The following is a 19,174-nucleotide window of genomic DNA, read 5'->3' on the forward strand; positions in this document are numbered from 1 at the left end:
CAGTTTCAAAACCACATTCAAAGCACAAGACTTGTCGTACGATGATGGCTATATACTGGCTATATACTGTATATTATATACCACAGATACTAAGTACTAGTACGAGTATACTCTATGATGTGGAGCTAGCTGCGAACTAGTACAGACTAACTACTACATGTCGATGCTCTGGTCAAACGTGTAGTCCTCGCTCTGTTCGATCGCCCCGCGCACTTCGCTTTGCTCGTCATCCATTGGTTGGTCGTGGGTGGTTGATCCTACATCTGCTGTCGATGGTTCGCTTTCTTCGTGGGGGCGCCTGCGTTTCGAGCTCGAGAAATCATCTGCCACGTCATCGTCGCTTCCCCGTCGGCGCTTGGGGGACTCGGGGGTCACCCTCTCCTCAGACAATACTTGGGCTCGTCGAGACGCCGCCATGAGTTCGTCCAGGTCGTCGTCGTCGTCGTCGTCCGAGTCGTGATTGGTTCGAATCAACCGAGTCGTCGACTTTTGCTTCAATAAGGGGGAGAGGGTGGTCCCCAATGGGACATCAGCATCACCTTCTTCTCCTCCGTCGGTCTTTTGCTTCTTGTTTGCAGGTACATTTGCCGCTTTTTTCGATGATGACGCTCCAGTCAACATGGCCAAGTCATCGTCCGAGTTGCTCTCGTCCTTGTCGTTCGACGCGGCGTGGCGAACCAACCGCCGCCGCCGCCTCGACCGTACCACCGGGCGTTCTATTGGCGTGCCTAGAGTCGTCGCCCCCCGTTCCACCGACGGCTTGCCTGATGTGTTGCCGCCGTCGTCGTCGCTGCTATCGTCGCCTTTGTCCCATGGTTTATCTGCTTGTTTGTCGTCAGAGTCGGATGACACGTCGTACTCGTGCAGTTTGTGCAGTTTGAGATGTTTCACTCGGCGTTCAATCTGGTCGGGCGTCCGATCTCGGTCTTGAAACATGTCTTCGTACGAAATCACTTCAAACACAGACGGCAGGTGCCTGTACTTGTGGTACATTTTGCCCAGATACCGATCTTCGACCTTGCTCCACATCTTGGTGTTGTCGCGCTTCTTTCGAACGGCGTTCTTGGAGGATTTCGTGGATGGGGCAGAAGCGCCGGCAAGGGCCACATCGGCGGATGAAGATGCTGGTGCCATCACGCCAAACGACGCGACTCCGCCATCGAACTCGGCCTCCCCGTCCAGGTCAAAGTTCCCCGGAAGGTACTTTCGAAGCTCCTTGTTGTCGTTGTTGTCATCTTGACCAACAGATATGGCGTCCTTGCTGCCCATGGCCATTGACTTGTATTTGTTTTGGATCTGCGCACATGTTCGAGGCGCATACGAGTGCCGGATTAGCGACTCGACGAAAACCAAGTGGTTGGTGTCGGCCAGCGCAAAGAAATTCCGAATGATCGTCCTATAGATACATATATTCATATAGAGTTAAATGGCAGTGTGGAAAGCACTATAAATGTACTACTAGTATATGTATATATGGAATAGTTAGTATATATATATATATATATACAGACAACGAAGGATTTGAAGCCACACTTTGAATAATCCAAGTAAATTCTACATATTCTACTCTGATTGGCCTATATACTTCGAAATTCGATTTCAATCACAAATCAAACCAACTGATCACATATAAACTTCGGTGTGGCTTAAAATCCTTCGTTGTCTGTAGTAGTTAGTATATATATATAATAGTATATATATATATGATCAAGCAGTCGACAAGTAGTAGAGAAATACCGAATAAACTCGACAAACGGACGAAACGTTTGGGATCGACCCGTGGTTGCCGTGTCTTGGAGCATCTTGTTGAACACTAGGAGCACGTGGATATTGAACAGCATCGGCTCCATCGTGCCGTCTTCAATTGCCTATACAAATCAACCTCCTTAACCACACAATTCAATCCTATTTCAGTCACGTCCTTGCCACTCAAACTAGTATATATATATATGTATATATCATGAATTTGCTACAAATATCCCAAGTTTGAGCAATTCGTAAAACGACATTTCATTGGGTCTTTTCCAAAGTAAAAAGAAAAAAAGTCATAATGTAGCCAATCAGCGAATAGTATTTTCAGATGGATGACCAATGGGAGCGATTCGTGATCGGTTTGATGCGATTGAACGGGGTCCGGAAATATTTCGTACCAAATCAATAATATATGCGCATTATGGCAATGAAGTATATTTATTTCGACGTGTGGGGACATACGTAGTGGTCGAGCCACCAACACACATACAAAACAGCCAAGGTAGATTATATATATATATATATGTACGCACGCATTCCAACTATGCTCTCTTTCTAAACACGTTTGCATATGATATGATCCTCTGTCACACAGTATGATATGTTCATTGCATCCCCATAAAGAAGCACTTTTGTAAACACAAAAGCCACCAACCGATCGATCGATGGACGGATGGACGTACGTGGAACTGCTGGACGCGGAAGAAGTAGGCGTACACGTAATGGTTGACTTTGGCGGTGTTGGTCTTGTATTGGTGCAGCACGTAGCAGTACAACTGGATGGTTTCATGGGTGACCATCGATCCAAAGTACTTTTTCGAGTCGAACTGGACCTCCTTGCGCCGCATTTCCTGCTCAATCAACCGATCCGTCTCCTCTTCGGACTCGTTCTCGTCGTCCTTGGACTTAGGTTTTCTAAGCAACATCATCATATTTATTTAGTAGACAATTGTCATATATATATATATACTTACTTGGCTTGTCCATGCCGCCGCTTTTGCAACACTTTCAAGTGGTCGCCTTGGGATTCCAGCATCTTTAGCACCAACTACACACATATTTATAAAACATTAGAACGACATACATACACAAGACACGGCATGATTGGCCTTGAAAAATCACCAGAATATATATATATATCCTCATGACATGAAATATAATTGCATATATATATTTTTTTTCATGACATGAAGTATAATTGCATCCTAAACGATCATCCAATGCGGTTGTTACGTACGTGGGTCAATGTGACGACGTTCGTGGCGTACTCAAAGTTGAACGCGGTCGGAATCCACGACTTGATCAAGATGGGCAACCGATCTACATATACCACAACGAAATGTGCGACAATGTTCAACTGAGTTCAAATACCCAAAAAGTCACGCTCGTAAAACAACTTGTGCTGCAAAGAATGACCAATGCGCTGGAGTCGGATGTCGTCGCTTGTGCTCAGGTCCGTCTACGCCACAACTAAAATTAACATCATCGCATACATATCAACATAACCAACATATATATATATAATATATATATTGGTATAATTCGTCCAAGATATATATATAATATCGGTATAATTCGTCCAACATATATATATAATATTGGTATAATTCGTCCAACATATATATATATAATATTGGTATAATTCGTCCAACATTTATATATATATATAATATTGGTATAATTCGTCCAACATATATATGTGTTGGACGAATAATTTGAAAATACTATATAGTGCATGGACAATCCCCAACTAAACACGTGAAAACATCAGAAATGTGCGTGCATACCAGCATGGCGATCATTTCCGCGAGCAACTTGACCGCCAACATCATCGCATGGTGGTTCTTGACCTCGGCAAAACTCTAATACTTTATAGTCAGGATATAAACCATCGATACGAGGTAACGACGCAACGTCGCACACACCTCAATCGACTGGAGCACGAAATTGAATGAAAACATGTCCAATGTCGATAGAATCGCCTTCTGATCGTACGAAACCATCGGCGGGGGCGCCTCCACAGCCAGCGATGCATCCAGTCCATCCGTTTGGAACCCGAGCGCTTTCTTGGCTTCGTAAGCGAGCACCGCGTGGGTGTGCAACTTGCTCAGGTGTGGCCCCTTGGCGCGATGGTATGCCGTGAGAAACCAAATTAAGTGAAAGTACAGCAGTCGGTCGTTCGGCAGCAACTTGGCGCTGCCTCGACGGAACTCGTTCTTGAGAGATGTCGTCAACGACGTGTAGCACTTGCTTAGCAACGAGTCGCACACGTAGCGAAGAGCCGTGCCAAGGCTAATGATACAAGTATATGAGAGATGATGAAAAAATAGATGGCTGCATGATTGTCGATTTGATAGTATAAATTTCGGGAGGGGGTGCAATCGAATCGCGCCGACCAAACCGATCCACAATCGATCTGATTGGTTGTTGAATTGCATTGAGAAGGTTTTGATTGGTTAATAATTTTGAGCTCATCTGAAGAAGCCAATCAAATCGATTGAAATTCCAACGAGAAACCACAACACGAAATGTCACTCGAAAGCACAATATATATATATCTCACTCTTTTTCACTCGTGCAAGTGAGATTTCAATCTAGCAAATTCCTTGCCCGACAGTTGTCCATAGCTACTGTAAATAGAACCAAACGCATCGAGAGAACACAGGAACAACATCCATCATACACACTTTAACATCATGACGAGCAAGGCCATGCATGTCTTACGCCGACGCGCCGTCCACCGCGCACGTGGTATTCGACCCAAACACTTCGCTAATGTCGTTAATGCCGTGACGCTTGCGGGCCTGTTGGCGCGGCGGCTTGCGGTGGGCCTGGGGGATGACTTGGTCGCCGGTTTTGGAGAAGTCAGTGACGACTGTCTTCCGGCCCATGACCCCGTTCAGCACGAGCATGCCGCCAAAGTTGGAGTGTCGGTTGTATGTGGTTTTGTGTTGTTGGTGGAGCTGCGTTAGTAGCGATGGCGTAGTAGTAGTACTAGTAGTAGCAACGACGACGGGGGCAACCACAACTTTGTCGTCAGAAGTCGAAGAAGCGATCGACGCGACCAACTGCTTGGGGGTGGTGGTTTGAACCACCAAGTCGAGCATTTCCATCACAAGCAAGTTCCATTCGCGGTTTTCGGCCGCCTCGATATCCTATCGCATACAGTATGCTCACGTTTGGTACATTATAGTGTGGTTAAATAAGCCAGGGATGGGTGGGGGCCATAAATGATCATACATATATACATATTGTGCTTTCGAGTGAAATTTCGTGATTTCTCGTTGGAATTTAAATCGATTTGATTGGCTACCTCAGATGCGTTCAAAATTATTAGCCAATCAAAACCTTCTCAATGAAATTCAACAACCAATCAGATCGATTGTGGATCGGCGCGATTCGATTGCACCCCCTCCCCAAATTTGTACTATCAAATCGACAATATGACCACCCGATTTTCCATGGTTAGATTGATGAAACATGAGGTCGATTTCAAACCAGCCAATCACATGGACGCATTGTCATCAAATACCGACCAATGAAAACCCACACCAAGAATCAACGGGCCAATCAAATGCTCGCGTTGTCCATTCCACATCGAATTAGTGTAGTACTGAAATTAGTGTGCCAGGCGATCGATATACGTTTTACACACCAAAAGACAATGAATTTTTGGTGAATTAGCACAAAAACACCACCATTTTGGCTAAATGCACAATATATCACTATCTAGAGTTAATGTGACCATCGAAACCTACATTCCATGGTGGGGATCTACATATCTAGGTACAACAGCACTGCAATATGAAACGAAAGCAAATCTCCACACCACCACCCAAGCAGCGGCCTCATAACTGCAGCTTGGTGGACATGCACACGTACTTCGGCAAACAGCAGCAGCATGTCAAACACGTTTTCGTCGTGCAAGATGCAAATCAAGTCCTCTTGCAGGCGAGACAAGTAATTTGTAGCGGACGTGAGCACGCGACTGTCTGCGTTCGGGATCGCGAGCAGGTTGCGAAACAGGGTCAGCACCAGTTCCATGTTTAAGTAGTCCTACAGAAATCGGAATAAGCACATGACATGTCGATTGTCGAGATGGGCGGGGGGGCGGACCTGCGACGTGCGCGACGAGCCTTCGCGGGACAACGGTTCCACGAGGATGGCCATGAGCACTTGGATCACGCCGTGCTGAAGGAACGCATGTTTGTACCCTCGCAAGTAGCTCAACTGAATCGCAATGTTGTCCGATTCGTTGGTGGGTTTCATCGTCAACATGACGAGCACCTTGAGGATCGAAAACACCAACGACCTGTACGTGGCGTCATGCAAGGACTAAGACGACGACGACAAAGAAGGAAACCTCACCAGTCGTTTTGATGGTTGATCAGAAGCGGAAGAAGCTTCTTCTGCAGGATCTTCCACCGCCCCAGCGTCTTGCCCACGAGACGGTACGTCGCATGATCCCGTCGAATTGCGCGCTGCAAATCGTGGACCCATTCCTCGCAATCCTCGCCCCGAGTGAACATCGTGCCACCGTCTTCGGTCTCCGTCATGACGCCCAGATTCGAACACACGAGCAGCAATTCGTTCAACATGTTGGGGTCCAACGTGCGTTTCGCCGCCGCGTCCGACCCTTCCTTGTGCAGGTCAGCCATCTCGTCGCCGGACAAGTCCAAGTCTTCCAGGCTCCGCGCTCGATCACGATGTGCATTTTCATCGCCGTCTCCATACGTCTCCTCGTCGTCTTCGCGCTCGAAGATGGTGTCCGTCGGGCCTGTCGGCATCGTAGTCGCTGCCTGTTCCTGTACTAAGTATTGGCGCCAAAGTGCAATGATCCGCATAAAAAGAGCGCCATCCGGATACGATCTGGACGTACATATGTCGTACGTACATCATGTACAGTGTCGAATGTATGACACGATCCTGTTTCGGATATTTATATAGACTGTATTTAAATATGACTTGGGTTCAATATTGATATCGAACGAAAATTATTAAAATTCGAATGCTATCAATAATATTACCTACCAAGTCATTATTTTAAACCTGACTTGCGAATGATTACAAGGACAGCTTGCTCTGTCGTGACCGCTTTGGCCGCGCTGGCCTCGTCGTAGGCGCGCCGCAAGCCTCACATGTGTCCACATGACTCTCGTTCTCGAGGGTACATCGTGCACAAGACCATTTCGTCGGGAGTTCCATCGGCCGTTTGATCGGCGGCGGCTTTGTCATTGAAGCAAACGCTGGTGGAGGGATGTCTGTGACCTGCGCGGTGCTGCTGTGGACAAATATTGGTTTGCTCAACGTGTTGGAATACAAGTGTCGCCACGGTCCTGCTGCTGCTGTCGTCGTCGCGGCTGGTGTTGCGGGCGGGAGTTCTCGCGGCAAGAAGCGCAGATCTCCATTGGGCATGAGATTGCGGTCTGTCCCATCGACTATGTAGCTGCGTGCCACGTCACCGCCAACATCTTGTTGTGGAGATACCTCAGGTGCCTTGGACGGTGTTTTAGCTGGGGAAGCTGTCGATGGCGATGCTGCCGACGGATTGGGCTGGGTGGTAGCGGCGTTGGCTTTCTGTGCTTTGACTTGCTGGGCCAGTTTTCGGAAGTTGTCGTTCAGCGCCGACGTCCTTGTGATGGCTTTCTCGATGGGGTCGTCGGGACGGAGGCCTAAGGACCGTCTCGTGGACGCCTTGGCGGCTGTTTCGTGCTGCCTTTGACGAAACTTGGTCACGACTTCGGCGCGGACCTGGCTCGCATTCTTGGGGTTTATCGTGTCAAGCTGTGCATTCCATAGCATCGTGTACTATACCATGCATGCAAGAGATGTCGATATATGTATGCACTCGAAGTACAGTAGTAGTACTACTACTAGTTAGTACTAGTACCTCTTTGTGGCATGTGATCATGTTGTCTTTGGAGGTTGGAAGGATGGCCAGGAGCCCCGCCGATTTCAAAAGCTGTCGAATTTGACTGTCCTTCAGAAAGTTGTATGATGTCGTGGGCATACGCGCGGTGATGTCCGTGGATGTGGACGCAGTAGCAGTGTCGGTCAGGTCGGAGGTGCTCAACGAGGCCAGAGTAGCGCCATCACCACTTCCTTGGGAGGTTGATGCCAAGTGAAGGACTTTGGGCTTGAGCGCACGAAAGAACCCGACGAGCTGCTCGAGCGGTCGATTCGGGATCAAATCGCTCGACGAACAAGCACATTTACACTCGGGACAGCACCCGTTCGTGCCGCGCGCCAGCAAATGCTTCCGCACACACTCGGAGCAAAACGAATGTCGGCATTCCCGCAACAGCACCGGACCACTGAGAAACTCCCCACACACTTGGCATCGTAGGATTCCTTCCATCAGCCGCGCTTCCTTGAGCTCATTCGGCCACACCCATTCGTCATCGTCGTCGGCCTCGAACTCCATTTTCAACTCCCGCCCGCGCGAAACCGAGCGGGAAAATCCGGATATCATAATTTCCGGATAAAAGGCCGGATAATGGTTGTTCGGATAACGAGCTTCCTTCAAGTTGCCAGAGAGCATATTCAGACATGGCAATTCTTGTCAACACAATCGACGACGCGGACGACACGCATGCGATCCAGCAATGCGTGCAATGCGAACATGACTACGCCGAGAAAGACAATGTGTCTGGATCATGCGATTACCATCCTGCCATCTCGTACACGTACCATTCATGGTCCTGTGAACTGGCTTGCTGCGGGATGAGCTTGACGTCGTACACGCCGTTTCCATCAAGTGGATGCACGAAAGGGTCACATGCAAAAGCTCACCACGACCGATTCCCGTACATCAATCGTCTGGGGCACTACCGCACAATTCTTCAAGGTTCCGACACGTGGTTGCGCGTGCAACAGCACGATGTGACGGTTGGCCAAGTCGGACGGCGCCGACATTGGGGCGACGTTGGCAGGACACGTGGGAATCCTTCGCGACAACGAATCTGTGGCCGTGTGGGCGACCCAAGACGGCGTGATTATCGATCTCAACGTGTTGCCCCTTCCACCCTCCGACCCCAACAACGACACGACCGTCGTCCTGATAGCTACAAACGTGTCCACGCTGATCAACGACACATGGAACAAAGCCATCACCGCCGACGGCCTTGGCTGGTCCGTCCAGGTGACGCGCGCTTCGCTTCCGGCGAATGGCTCGTGCTTCCGCATTTCCGTGCATACTCCCACTGCGCCAACACCCAACGTCAAGGTTCATTCGCGTACCTTTCACGATTGATTGATTGCATATTCCATCCTCACATGCATTGTTGTAGGAGCTCCATGTGCATGGAGACTCTGCCGATGCGTCTCGATCCATCATCACCGTTTTTGACAACGACACGGACCTGCATGACCTCTATCCGTCCACAGACTCGTCCTTGTTCCCGTCGCCGCCTCTGTCCATCCAATCCTTTCGCCGCATTCCACCCCAACTCTTTTGTACGTCCCACTGATACTATTACGTTTTTGGTAATATATATATATTTGTGATATCAAGACGACCGCGTGGGTGTTGGTGGTAGTGGCATGCGATCCCTTGCCCACGTTTCAGTCGTCCGGAGACCTACCATTGCGTGTCAAAGCTATCAAACCCGTGGTAGCCAATTCCGACCTGCGACCATACAAGTACAGTATTATACTATTGCGTCCAATCCATATATATATATATATATACTCTATGTATGAAAAAATATTCACTTATGGCGTGATGATACAATAATTCAATATATGTATATATATATATATATATATATTTATATCCTGGACTCATCCATACTTCTGCCCTGTCTTGGTTATCTAGCCACGACTTGTTCACCGTGCACCTGCTTCTAGTCGACACATCTGCGATGCCGTCCCCCAACCCTTCACCCTCCCAAATGTCCACTTCCCCGTCATCTCAGCCGCTTTTAACTGACGAACGACATATCATCCTCACCATGGTGCGCGATCAGCAGATCTTTGTGGACCAAGCCGAACGCCTGCTCATCGCAACCGCGTCGCATGCGACGAGTGCGGCCGCCGCCCTGGCCGCGTATTCTTCGCCCTCTTCTGGTGTATCTGCGGTGGCGTTGACACTTGTAGAGGTGAAGGCGACCTTAAGTCTAGACCACGGCCACACGTGGGTAGCTGCTGACCAAGTCGAGCTCAACGGTCACTCGAACGACGTGCTCACGTACTTAATCCCCAAGGGCGGCGTGGACAAGGTTCAAGTGACTGCTCGATTCCCCGCCCCCAACAAACACGGCCAATGGAGTCATCGGTATATATATATATATATATATTCCAATGGTGGACCTTGATTGTTTCTATCGATACATGTATGTGTTTTATACATGTCTATATTTTATATATATGCTTGATGGTATGACGAACGATTGTATATTCATTTCGCTATGCCTTACTAGCCTACCAGTACTAAACATACACAAACTATATATATACTAGTATATATTGTGCATTTCACCCAAATTTGGACTTGTGCGTCATTTCGCCAAATAGCATTTGAATCCATTTGATCCAATTTAAGCTTGTACAAACTATACTATATACAACTATTAGTATACTAGTATATATATATATATATGGTTTTGCCCAATGCACGAGTCAAACGTTTGGATTGGCAGAAATTCACTAGAACGTGATTTGATTGGCTTAGGATATTCTTAACTCGATTCGCTTTCGACATTCGATTATTCTGCTGAGGGCTCCAGTTTCGAATCGATTTTGACAATATATATATATATTAACCTTTATGATTACGATGTTTGTAGCGCGTTCGTGACCAAGTTGCTGTTGCACCCAGCAATTGTTCGCTACACGTTTGAAAACGCGTTGGGTCAAGTGACCAGTTTGGACGTGGCGTTTCAGAACCCGCCGCTGGCGCCGCTGCCTTCGCGTGACCCGTTAACCGACTGGTTTTTCATGGATATGGACCACCTCGACGACTTTACCCGGTCGTACGCCAAGGTAATATATAAAACATCCATCGTAATATATATATATATATTTATATCATCAATCTGGTCCTTCCCTGGCTTTAACAACACATTCGTTTTCGGTCGTTGTTGTGTGTAGGTGACTCGCCCCCCTCCGTTGAACGACTCGACTGATACGGACCCCACCCTGTTTGTGCTGCATTCGTGCCACAAGAACGGCCCGACGTCGTCGTACTCTGTCACAGCCCGCACCGTGCGGCTGTGGCGAAGCCAGTTGAACCACCGCCTCCAACACCCCATTCAATCAGCCCCCACGGAATTGGAGTACTTGCCTCTCTTGGCCATAAGCGAGCCGAACAAGGTCGAGTGGACCGCTTGCTTCGACTCGACTCGTTCCACGCTCGTGTTGCTGCGGGTTAAACTCATGTACGAAAACGATGTCGCAGAGGACTCGTGGGTCCTCGACTGGCCGGCGGTGACGGCATCCCATTTTCCTTCCAGCTAGCATGCATGCCACAGACCTACTGTATTGCAATCAAGTCGACATCCGTTTCGCTCAATGCTAAGTTTGTTAGTAGTTAAGCGGTCGATCCTAAAATACTGTATATAACCAACATCATGTTTGCGTTACGTAATAAGCTGGAGCAAGCTTACTAGTATTTATGCGTAAGTATTAATAGTAACTTACTAGGTTTAGGTCTTGATCGTTGTTATAATCACTATCGTGGTATCGATATACAAATGGGAGTAACGTTATATAACGTTATGGCGAAACCTACCAGAACGACCAATAATAATAATATGGCTTGATAGTTTCCGATTCACGTCGTAATTTCTATGTAGAACACACGAGTAGTCACAAAGCTATGAAGGGAGGGAGGGTTTCAATGCCAACATAGCCATCCATCCCTGCAATTGTAGTGTGGTTATTCTAAACTCGAGTGACATGCCGAATACAGAAGAAGAATTTAGCCAATCAGATTGCAGCAAACCATCAACAAAGTCAAATTAGTGTATGACTTCAAATAGTGTACTGTCAATCCGAAATTACTTGTCGCTGATTGGCTACAATGCATTTTCGAGTTTCTATCCATTTTCCTACTTTTTTACGTGTTGACGTCTTTTTTGAAATCGTGAAAAAAGAGGTAAATCGATTTTGATTGGCTCATGCTATTTCTGAAAACTACTACGTGGAACTTCCCCTTACATGGTAGTACGTGTCTTGGCTGCTACTACTTTTCCTCGCCTCTCGTGTGCTTCTTGATGTAGCACGACGTGGCTTCCCGCGCTCGCTTTGGCATCATCTTGAATAGGTCGGACTTGAACGACTGCCGCGCCATCGTTCTCTTCATCGCGCTGGCCCATGTGAAAGAGCCGCACTTGATGGAGCAGTAGTCGCCGGACTTTCCAGTAGGTTGGGTGGACATACGACGGGAACAGTTCGTCGATTTCCTTGCCATGCTCTAAGATCAACTCGACGAGTTGGGTGTCTGTGATGTCCTGCGACGAGGTTGGGACGTGCGGCTTGACGTCCATGAGCAGGCTGTGGATGGCGTAGATCTCGTCGGCATTCACGTACTGGAACATGGCCGTGTACGATCCGCAGCAGTCGAGGCTCATGTGAATAGGCCACAGCGAGTACAGCTGGAACCAGTCACAGTTGTCGGGGGTGTAGTCGTAGCTTCCGTTTACGCGGGGGTTGCCCACGACGCTGCCCGGTTGGAAGATGTGAAATGTGTGGCCAAAATGGACGGGGTCCCGCGTATCCACGGCCTCCACGCCTTGTTCTCGTAGGCAAAATGCAATCGTTAGGTCTTCTCCACACTCGACGCAGCGACTTTTGCATCCGAGACGCAACGCTTCCAGGTACAAGTCGACGGCGGCGCGGCTGAGGAGGATGCCCGCCATGGAGTTGAATATCAAGTGGTCGAGCGTAGCCCAAGAGTACGGTCCGGATGTCGGGAGCTGTAGCGGATGGCCCAAGTAGTGCGGCTCGGAAGGGTCGAGTCCTTGCACGAGATGCACCAAGTTCGAAGGCAGCACGTAGGACGAGTCCGCGGCGAGGTAGATCCAGTTGTACTGGTGCTGGTCATTGTAGACGGTTTCGAGCGCAAACTTAATCGGAGTGTCCATATCCCGAGCGGGTGGCACGAGCAAGGTCCGCTTGGAGTGTCGTTTGGACGAAGAAGAGATGTGGAACGACGGGGTCTTGGTCTGCACGGCGAACCAGCGCGGCAGATGCGACGCCCATGTGTTCTCAATGGCCTCCATCCGCGCCGGGTAGTTGCCTTCTTCCCACATGGAGCTGTAAACGATGAACGTCATCGTGTCTGGCGACACACGCAAGTCCTTGTGTACCGATGACGACATGGCTGTACCTTGCACCTCGAACAACCCGGCCATGTACCCCATGCGACACGTCGCCGCCACCTACACGTACGCGTGTGAGACCAAGGAGCGATCTAGGTCAAGTTGACCATCCAGAAGCCAAGGAATATCGCCCATATCTTTGTTCGCCCCGGCACGGCACCCGGCCGTCCTCCTGCAGCGATCGGTTCCATGAGGTGTCGTCACTCGAATTGTAATCAGGTCATAATACCGGTATCCGGAATTCGGATACTGTAGGATCCTCTCGGATTCTATTAATACTTCAAGTATTAATAGTAACGATTATTATCCGGATTTGAAACCGTGCAACAAATTGCAGCAACGTTACTGTACTCAAATGTCGTCCTTCCATCAACTTACTCGTGCGGTCCTAACGTAGCGAAATTCCTTGTCGGGTAAGTTCCGACATGGGTCCACAGCCGTAGCAGCACGCGCGCGCTCACTCGTGGGGCGCACGGAAACGTCATGTTCCAGATACTCAGCGGACATGGCCGGCCGCACCACGTGTGAACAGCTTCATCATTTCTTCGGCGCGCGGCATCGCCACCATTTCCGCGGCAAACAGGACCTCGCGCGTGTCCAATTCCGTCAGCACCACCCCAAAGGAGTGTACGTCGATGTTTTCGTCGCAGTCTTCCAGGAGCAGTTCCGGCGCACTCCACTGGATGTCCCCCATATGCCGGGGGTCATCATTTCGTCGTATATGGGGTGTGTGATGCACTACCTCCATCAGCCCGTGCTGATCAAGAGCGTCAAGAGCCAAGCTCAGCGGATTTGGTGTTTGTCTGCATCCCCTTAAGCCAATTCGGGGACTGCCCTTTTTGTAGTACTCTATATTTCTCATCCGGATAAACCTCATTTTTAATCATGATGACGACCTTCATTCACAATACTATTAATATCAGTCGACAAACTGCAAAATAATGTAAAATTGTTCATTTTAGATTATGCAGCATAAATGCGAGCGACATGTAGTGGTGAGACGGGTTTTTTCCGCAATTTGCAACCGGTATTATAAATCGAGAAATGTCGCATTTGCAAACGGTTAGCAAAATACTATGCGGAGGTTTTGGCAAGTCTCCCATTCTTTCAGTAACTTTAGTTAACGTTACTATTTATCGTATACTACATTTACGTAGTATTCGGAGTAACTACAGTATTAGTAGGGTTAGCCAGGTCGTCACGTGATTCAACATATCAGGTGGTCGATTTCTTTCGGATAATAAACAACTTTATCCGGATTTGAAACCGTCGTGTCAAATGTCGTTTGGACGAACTCCAACTTGACAGGCTGCCGCCTCAGCAGACCCGTGCCGGCGTGATATGGGCGGCGTCATGGGAGCTGGAGCCGCTCAAACTGGCTCAGCCCAATCGCTCCATTCAATCGATCCACTCGGTGATGTGGCCGTACGTACGTTCAGTACATCCTAGCTCCATCCAATGCACGCTATGTATCGCAACCTGTTGATTTGATCCTAGTAATAACTACCGGTCGTTACTACATTCTGCCGTCCTTGTATGTGGCGCGGTTGCATGGCAGTGTTGGGCCACACGACTCCCACACATACAGTACACTAACAACTAACTTAACTCCTCTCCACGTATCCGTAATAGTACTACTAGTAGTGGTCATCCCTCGTACTAGTATAAATCAAACCCCAACCATCACGACAATAACCAACGCTTTGCATTCGATCTCCAAAACATATAAATCAATTCTCATCTATTTGAGGTCCAGTAATTGGAGTCGCGCGTCTCGGAGCAGCTGCAGCACGCGGTCGCTCGTGGGGCGCAGGGATGCATCATGCTGGAGACACTGGTGGATGATCTTGCGAATGCACGGCGGACACTCGGCGGACGGGGCCGGCCGGAGCATACCCGTCACTAGCTTCATCGTGATCTCGGCCCGGGCCATAGCGGCCATCTCGTTCGCAAACGGAATCTCACGCGTGTCTAGCTCAGTCAGCACGACCCCAAACGAGTACACGTCGACCTTTTCGTCGTAGTCTTCGCCGTCCTGAAGAAGTTCCGGCGCGCTCCACTGGATGTCGCCGACGCCGGCAGTCATTGTGTTTTCGTACGTGCGGTCGCGGGCGCAGCCAAAGCCGCTGAGCTTGGCTTCGCGGCGGTTGGTCAACAGGACCTTCTCGGCTTTGATGTTGCGGTGGATGAGGCGCGGGCTGAGTGAGTGCATGTACACGAGCGCGGCGGCGATGTCCAAGGCAATCGCGATCTTCTCCTTAGGCCAAGAGAGCGACTGGCGCTTGTTGTTGAGCAGGTGACGCAGCGTTTTGCCCTCCATGTACTCGGAGATGCAGCACAGTCCGTGGTCTTCCGTGATGTAGAAACCGAGGAACTTGACGATGTTGGGGTGCTGAATGCGCGTCATGGATCGCACTTCGCTCACCAGTGCCTTCTTGTTCTTGGCGAGGTCGTCCGACGATGCGGAGAAATTGAGGCTCTTGATCAGCACGGGCTGCCCGAGGTAATGCCCTAGTTCGGTCTTCATGTAGTTGCTTTGCACCGCGCGGGTGTGTACAATGTCGTTCGGGTCCAGCCAGTACTCGTGTTTGAACGACTCCAGTTCCACGTACTCGCCGCAATGCACGTCGTCGTGGATCTTCATGGGCACGTTTCCTCCGACGATACGATCGCCCGGACCACGTGTGGATCGATTCGTAGTGCGGGTGCCGCCGTTTGACGTGGTGCGCGTCGTCGTTCGCGACGCGGTCGACCCGCCGGGGTAGGAGATGCCCTGGCGACTACCGGTGGTGCCAACTCCAGGACGGCTGCCGTTGGTCCCTCCATAGTTCTGACGAGGAGTCACAGGTGCGGGGCGGAAGTTCGCATCCGGTACATGCACATACGGCTGCTGCGGCGACTTGGAAGGGCCGCATCCCATCTTGCTTGTGAATAGCCAGTCGGAAATACGAAAATGAGGGCGGTAAATTGGATAAGTTAAATCTGGTGTTGAACACGACGTGGGTATTTTAATTCCATATTTTATTGACCCAATACAAATATAGGTATAGAACGAAGAAATATAATTATAGGCCAAGTCCAGATTAAACCACAAACACCAAAGCGCCTGTTTCAGGCCAGCACTCCGTGTAACACACTGTGGCTGTGGCGGTGACGAGCCAGCAGCATGGCTTCCCTCGTCGCATTGGCATCACATGCGAGGCTGGAAGGTGAGCTGGCGGCGGCGAGGAGACCCTAGAGACTGTGTGTGTGCTGACCTGTGGCATGTTGGGAATGGCACCAGTCACGTGCCCATAGTTGTTGTCAACAACTATGGTCTTACTGCTTCTAAGCGGCATTGTTACACTGTTAACTGCATGTGGTCACTGAAGTCATCGTATTGCTACCTGTAATGCCAAGATATATATATATGACTGGGTCTATTCGTCTGGCGCGGAGTCAGGATCGAAATGTTTGATCTGACGGGAACCACAACACAAAAGCCTTAAATCATGTAGTATCAAATAACCGTCCAATCACAAGGGTCCATTTGCAACCCTTCGTTAATCCGAATGTTTTATTGGTCAAACTTTTTCCACTAGTGTGCGCCACATGAATAGTAGCGCACACTGACAGTGATCTTTGTAATTGGCTGAAAGGCTAATAATATTAACCAATCCTAGTCCATTCCTTTAAAGCCAATGGGATCGCGTCATTTTTTGTATCGCCGCAGGTTGTCATGAGTCGAGCGCTGGCGGCACTTCGGAGTCGCGGACTCCTGGCTGGACTGACCCATGAACACGCAACGTCCGTGCTGGATGCGGCAGTGGCCAAGCATCAAGCCAACCCTTCGTCGGTGAAAGCAGTTGGTGTGTATTGCGGCTTTGACCCCACGGCGTCGTCGTTGCACGTGGGCAACTTGGTGACTGTCATGGCACTGCGCCACTTTCAGCTGGCCGGAGTTAAGCCTATCTTGCTGGTACTACACACCATCGAGCGACAATGCTTCCCTATCTCACGCTTCGTAGGTCGGTGGCGCCACGGGCATGATTGGCGACCCGAGCATGCGGTCCGACGAGCGCGTCATGTTGACCGCGGACGCGGTCGCCGCGAACGCGCGCCACTTGGTCGACAGTTTGAAAAACGTGCTCGACTTTGACTGCCCCAAGGTATCATCGTGTCCATATTGCAACCAACGGACACGACCCCATATCTTGATAGGTCGGCGCGGAAGTGGCCAACAATATGACATGGCACGGGCACATGTCAGTGATCGACTGGATGCGCGAGTGCGGGGCGTTCGCCCGGGTCAACGCCATGCTTGCGCGGGACAGCGTCAAGCGGCGCCTCGACGCTGAATCCGGCTTGAGCTTCCTCGAGTTTTCGTACCAGTTGTTCCAGGCATTTGACTTTGTCCACTTGCGGCGGCACCACAATGTGCTCGTGCAGGTCGGAGGGAGCGACCAGTGGGGCAACATCGTGTCTGGCTGCGATCTCGTTCGAAAGACCGACGGGCACGAAGTGTACGGGGTCACCGTGCCCCTCCTGACGACTGCAAACGGCGACAAGTTTGGCAAATCTGCCGGCAACGCCGTCTGGCTGGACGCTGCCAAGACATCCGTGGTAGGGTCTGCTTGTTGTGTCCTTGTGTTAGTTTATATTTGGACGGAAACCAGCGCTATAGACGACGACTGACCGATGTTTGGTGTCGTGGGTAGTATGACTTTTACCAGTTTTTCATCCGTACGGACGACGCCGACGTTGGGACGTTGCTGAAAACGTTTACATTACTCGATATGGACGAGATTGACACGATTGTGGCCACCCATTCTGCCGCCCCAGAGAAACGCCACGCCCAGCAAATCCTCGCCGGTATGTCTGATCGAATTTGGGAATATTTCTACACCAATTATAGTGTGTTTTTGATCTTTTTGGTATGAATTTCCGGACCCCGTTGAATCTCGCCGACCGAACCAATCATTATTCGTATTGGTCATTCCGAAATTACTTGTCGCTGATTGGCTACTATATCAATTTCTACCGGAAAGTGGATATAAGCCAATCAGATGTCTCGACACTCTTGTTGTGCTCGATTGAACCATGGAACATTGGGACATTTGAAGAAAGTTTATCGACAATACAAAAAAAAATCATACTAATTTTGACGTTTTTTCATACAAATTAGGCACTTTTTAACCCAGAATTGGATATTTTGAATCCATTTGAACCGTTATCATGTGTATGTAGAACATACGACGAGGATGATCCATGGAGAAGTCGCGCTGAAAGCTGCGCAGGTGGCCGCCAAAGTGCTTTTTGGCGGGTCACTGGACGGGGTGGATGCCGTCGACATCTTGGCCATCGATGCCCCACGGTTGCAATCTCAACATATATATATATATATATTGCCAAAAGATTAAAATAACTGATAGGTCGAGTTTGGCGTTGGAGCTTGTCCGAGGCAAGCGAGTGGTGGACGTGCTGGCTTTGATTCGTGCAGTGCCAACCAAAGGTAAATGCCAAACGTCATACAAATGATTTGATGGGCATACATGTATGACAGAAAAGTGATAATATTGTCCTTTTACAGTCAATTTGGACTACTTTTGTGCTGAAACGACACATCTATCGACCGATTCATTGTACGGAGTGATTATTTGTATGTAAAAACGTGTGTCCTGTGGTGATTGGTATCACACTAATTGAAGTCACACACTAATTTGACGTTGACGATGGTTTACTGCAATCTGATTGGCTCAATTCTTCTGTACATATATATTTGTGGTTGTGTCGATTCATTCTCCATGCCGCTCCAGTTTAGAATGTAAACACCAGAATATCTGTGACGCTGTTTATGGTAGCGGAAGGCCGACGACTGATCAAAGCCGGCGGCGTGTACATCAACAACGTCCGCGTCGACTCGGACGCTGCCGTCATCGAAGCGAGCCAAGTGATCGAGGGCAGGGCGGTGCTTGTGCGCGTGGGAAAGCGCAACTACCACGTGCTGCACATCTCGGATGCTGTCTACTGTAGTTAGTGTACTGTACAATGTTTAAGCCCAAACCATGAATCACGTGAAGAGTGTGAATATGTACGAGTTTTAGTGTCCTTTGCGATGTATA

The 19,174-nt window shown here is 49.3% G+C and overlaps 7 protein-coding genes across 9 annotated transcripts; 2 read left to right on the forward strand and 5 right to left on the reverse strand.

The window, feature by feature from the left end:
• Positions 1-31: 31 nt before the first annotated feature.
• On the reverse strand, positions 32-6,575 carry H257_12439 (hypothetical protein). Its single transcript, XM_009839634.1, has 12 exons — positions 6,121-6,575; positions 5,869-6,064; positions 5,635-5,808; positions 4,477-4,907; positions 3,678-4,044; positions 3,540-3,614; positions 3,124-3,211; positions 2,990-3,072; positions 2,727-2,800; positions 2,436-2,667; positions 1,738-1,868; positions 32-1,396 (listed from the first exon to the last, which is right to left on the reverse strand). Exons 1-12 carry the CDS (start codon positions 6,537-6,539, stop codon positions 154-156), a joined length of 3,513 nt encoding a protein of 1,170 aa, XP_009837936.1. The 5' UTR covers positions 6,540-6,575; the 3' UTR covers positions 32-153.
• Positions 6,576-6,739: 164 nt separating this feature from the next.
• On the reverse strand, positions 6,740-8,207 carry H257_12440 (hypothetical protein). The gene is made up of 2 exons (XM_009839635.1): positions 7,643-8,207; positions 6,740-7,560 (listed from the first exon to the last, which is right to left on the reverse strand). Exons 1-2 carry the CDS (start codon positions 8,174-8,176, stop codon positions 6,817-6,819), a joined length of 1,278 nt encoding a protein of 425 aa, XP_009837937.1. The 5' UTR covers positions 8,177-8,207; the 3' UTR covers positions 6,740-6,816.
• Positions 8,208-8,294: 87 nt separating this feature from the next.
• On the forward strand, positions 8,295-11,319 carry H257_12441. Of its 2 annotated transcripts, XM_009839636.1 has the most exons (6): positions 8,295-8,977; positions 9,042-9,207; positions 9,266-9,393; positions 9,569-10,027; positions 10,539-10,734; positions 10,843-11,319. In XM_009839636.1, exons 1-6 carry the CDS (start codon positions 8,919-8,921, stop codon positions 11,206-11,208), a joined length of 1,374 nt encoding a protein of 457 aa, XP_009837938.1. In that variant the 5' UTR covers positions 8,295-8,918; the 3' UTR covers positions 11,209-11,319. The 2 variants fall into 2 exon arrangements, with proteins under 2 accessions (XP_009837938.1, XP_009837939.1); XM_009839637.1 differs by having other exon boundaries at positions 10,539-11,319.
• A 518-nt stretch (positions 11,320-11,837) lies between these two features.
• Positions 11,838-13,291, reverse strand: H257_12442 (hypothetical protein). The gene is made up of 2 exons (XM_009839638.1): positions 13,181-13,291; positions 11,838-13,133 (listed from the first exon to the last, which is right to left on the reverse strand). Exons 1-2 carry the CDS (start codon positions 13,262-13,264, stop codon positions 11,907-11,909), a joined length of 1,311 nt encoding a protein of 436 aa, XP_009837940.1. The 5' UTR covers positions 13,265-13,291; the 3' UTR covers positions 11,838-11,906.
• Positions 13,292-13,352: 61 nt separating this feature from the next.
• Positions 13,353-13,892, reverse strand: H257_12443 (hypothetical protein). The gene has a single exon (XM_009839639.1). The coding sequence runs from the start codon at positions 13,819-13,821 to the stop codon at positions 13,570-13,572; it is 252 nt and encodes an 83-aa protein (XP_009837941.1). The 5' UTR covers positions 13,822-13,892; the 3' UTR covers positions 13,353-13,569.
• An 865-nt stretch (positions 13,893-14,757) lies between these two features.
• H257_12444 (TKL protein kinase) lies at positions 14,758-16,018 on the reverse strand. The gene has a single exon (XM_009839640.1). It carries the CDS (start codon positions 15,991-15,993, stop codon positions 14,815-14,817), a length of 1,179 nt encoding a protein of 392 aa, XP_009837942.1. The 5' UTR covers positions 15,994-16,018; the 3' UTR covers positions 14,758-14,814.
• Positions 16,019-16,775: 757 nt separating this feature from the next.
• H257_12445 lies at positions 16,776-19,150 on the forward strand. 2 transcript variants are annotated; one of them, XM_009839641.1, is made up of 7 exons: positions 16,776-17,031; positions 17,081-17,221; positions 17,274-17,675; positions 17,771-17,924; positions 18,300-18,426; positions 18,485-18,564; positions 18,914-19,150. In XM_009839641.1, the coding sequence occupies exons 1-7, from the start codon at positions 16,792-16,794 to the stop codon at positions 19,087-19,089; spliced, it is 1,320 nt and encodes a 439-aa protein (XP_009837943.1). In that variant the 5' UTR covers positions 16,776-16,791; the 3' UTR covers positions 19,090-19,150. The 2 variants fall into 2 exon arrangements, with proteins under 2 accessions (XP_009837943.1, XP_009837944.1); XM_009839642.1 differs by having other exon boundaries at positions 18,300-18,564.
• Positions 19,151-19,174: the final 24 nt, after the last annotated feature.

This window comes from Aphanomyces astaci (assembly GCF_000520075.1).
Source record: "Aphanomyces astaci strain APO3 unplaced genomic scaffold supercont1.40, whole genome shotgun sequence".
NCBI classification, from domain to species: domain Eukaryota; phylum Oomycota; class Saprolegniomycetes; order Saprolegniales; family Verrucalvaceae; genus Aphanomyces; species Aphanomyces astaci.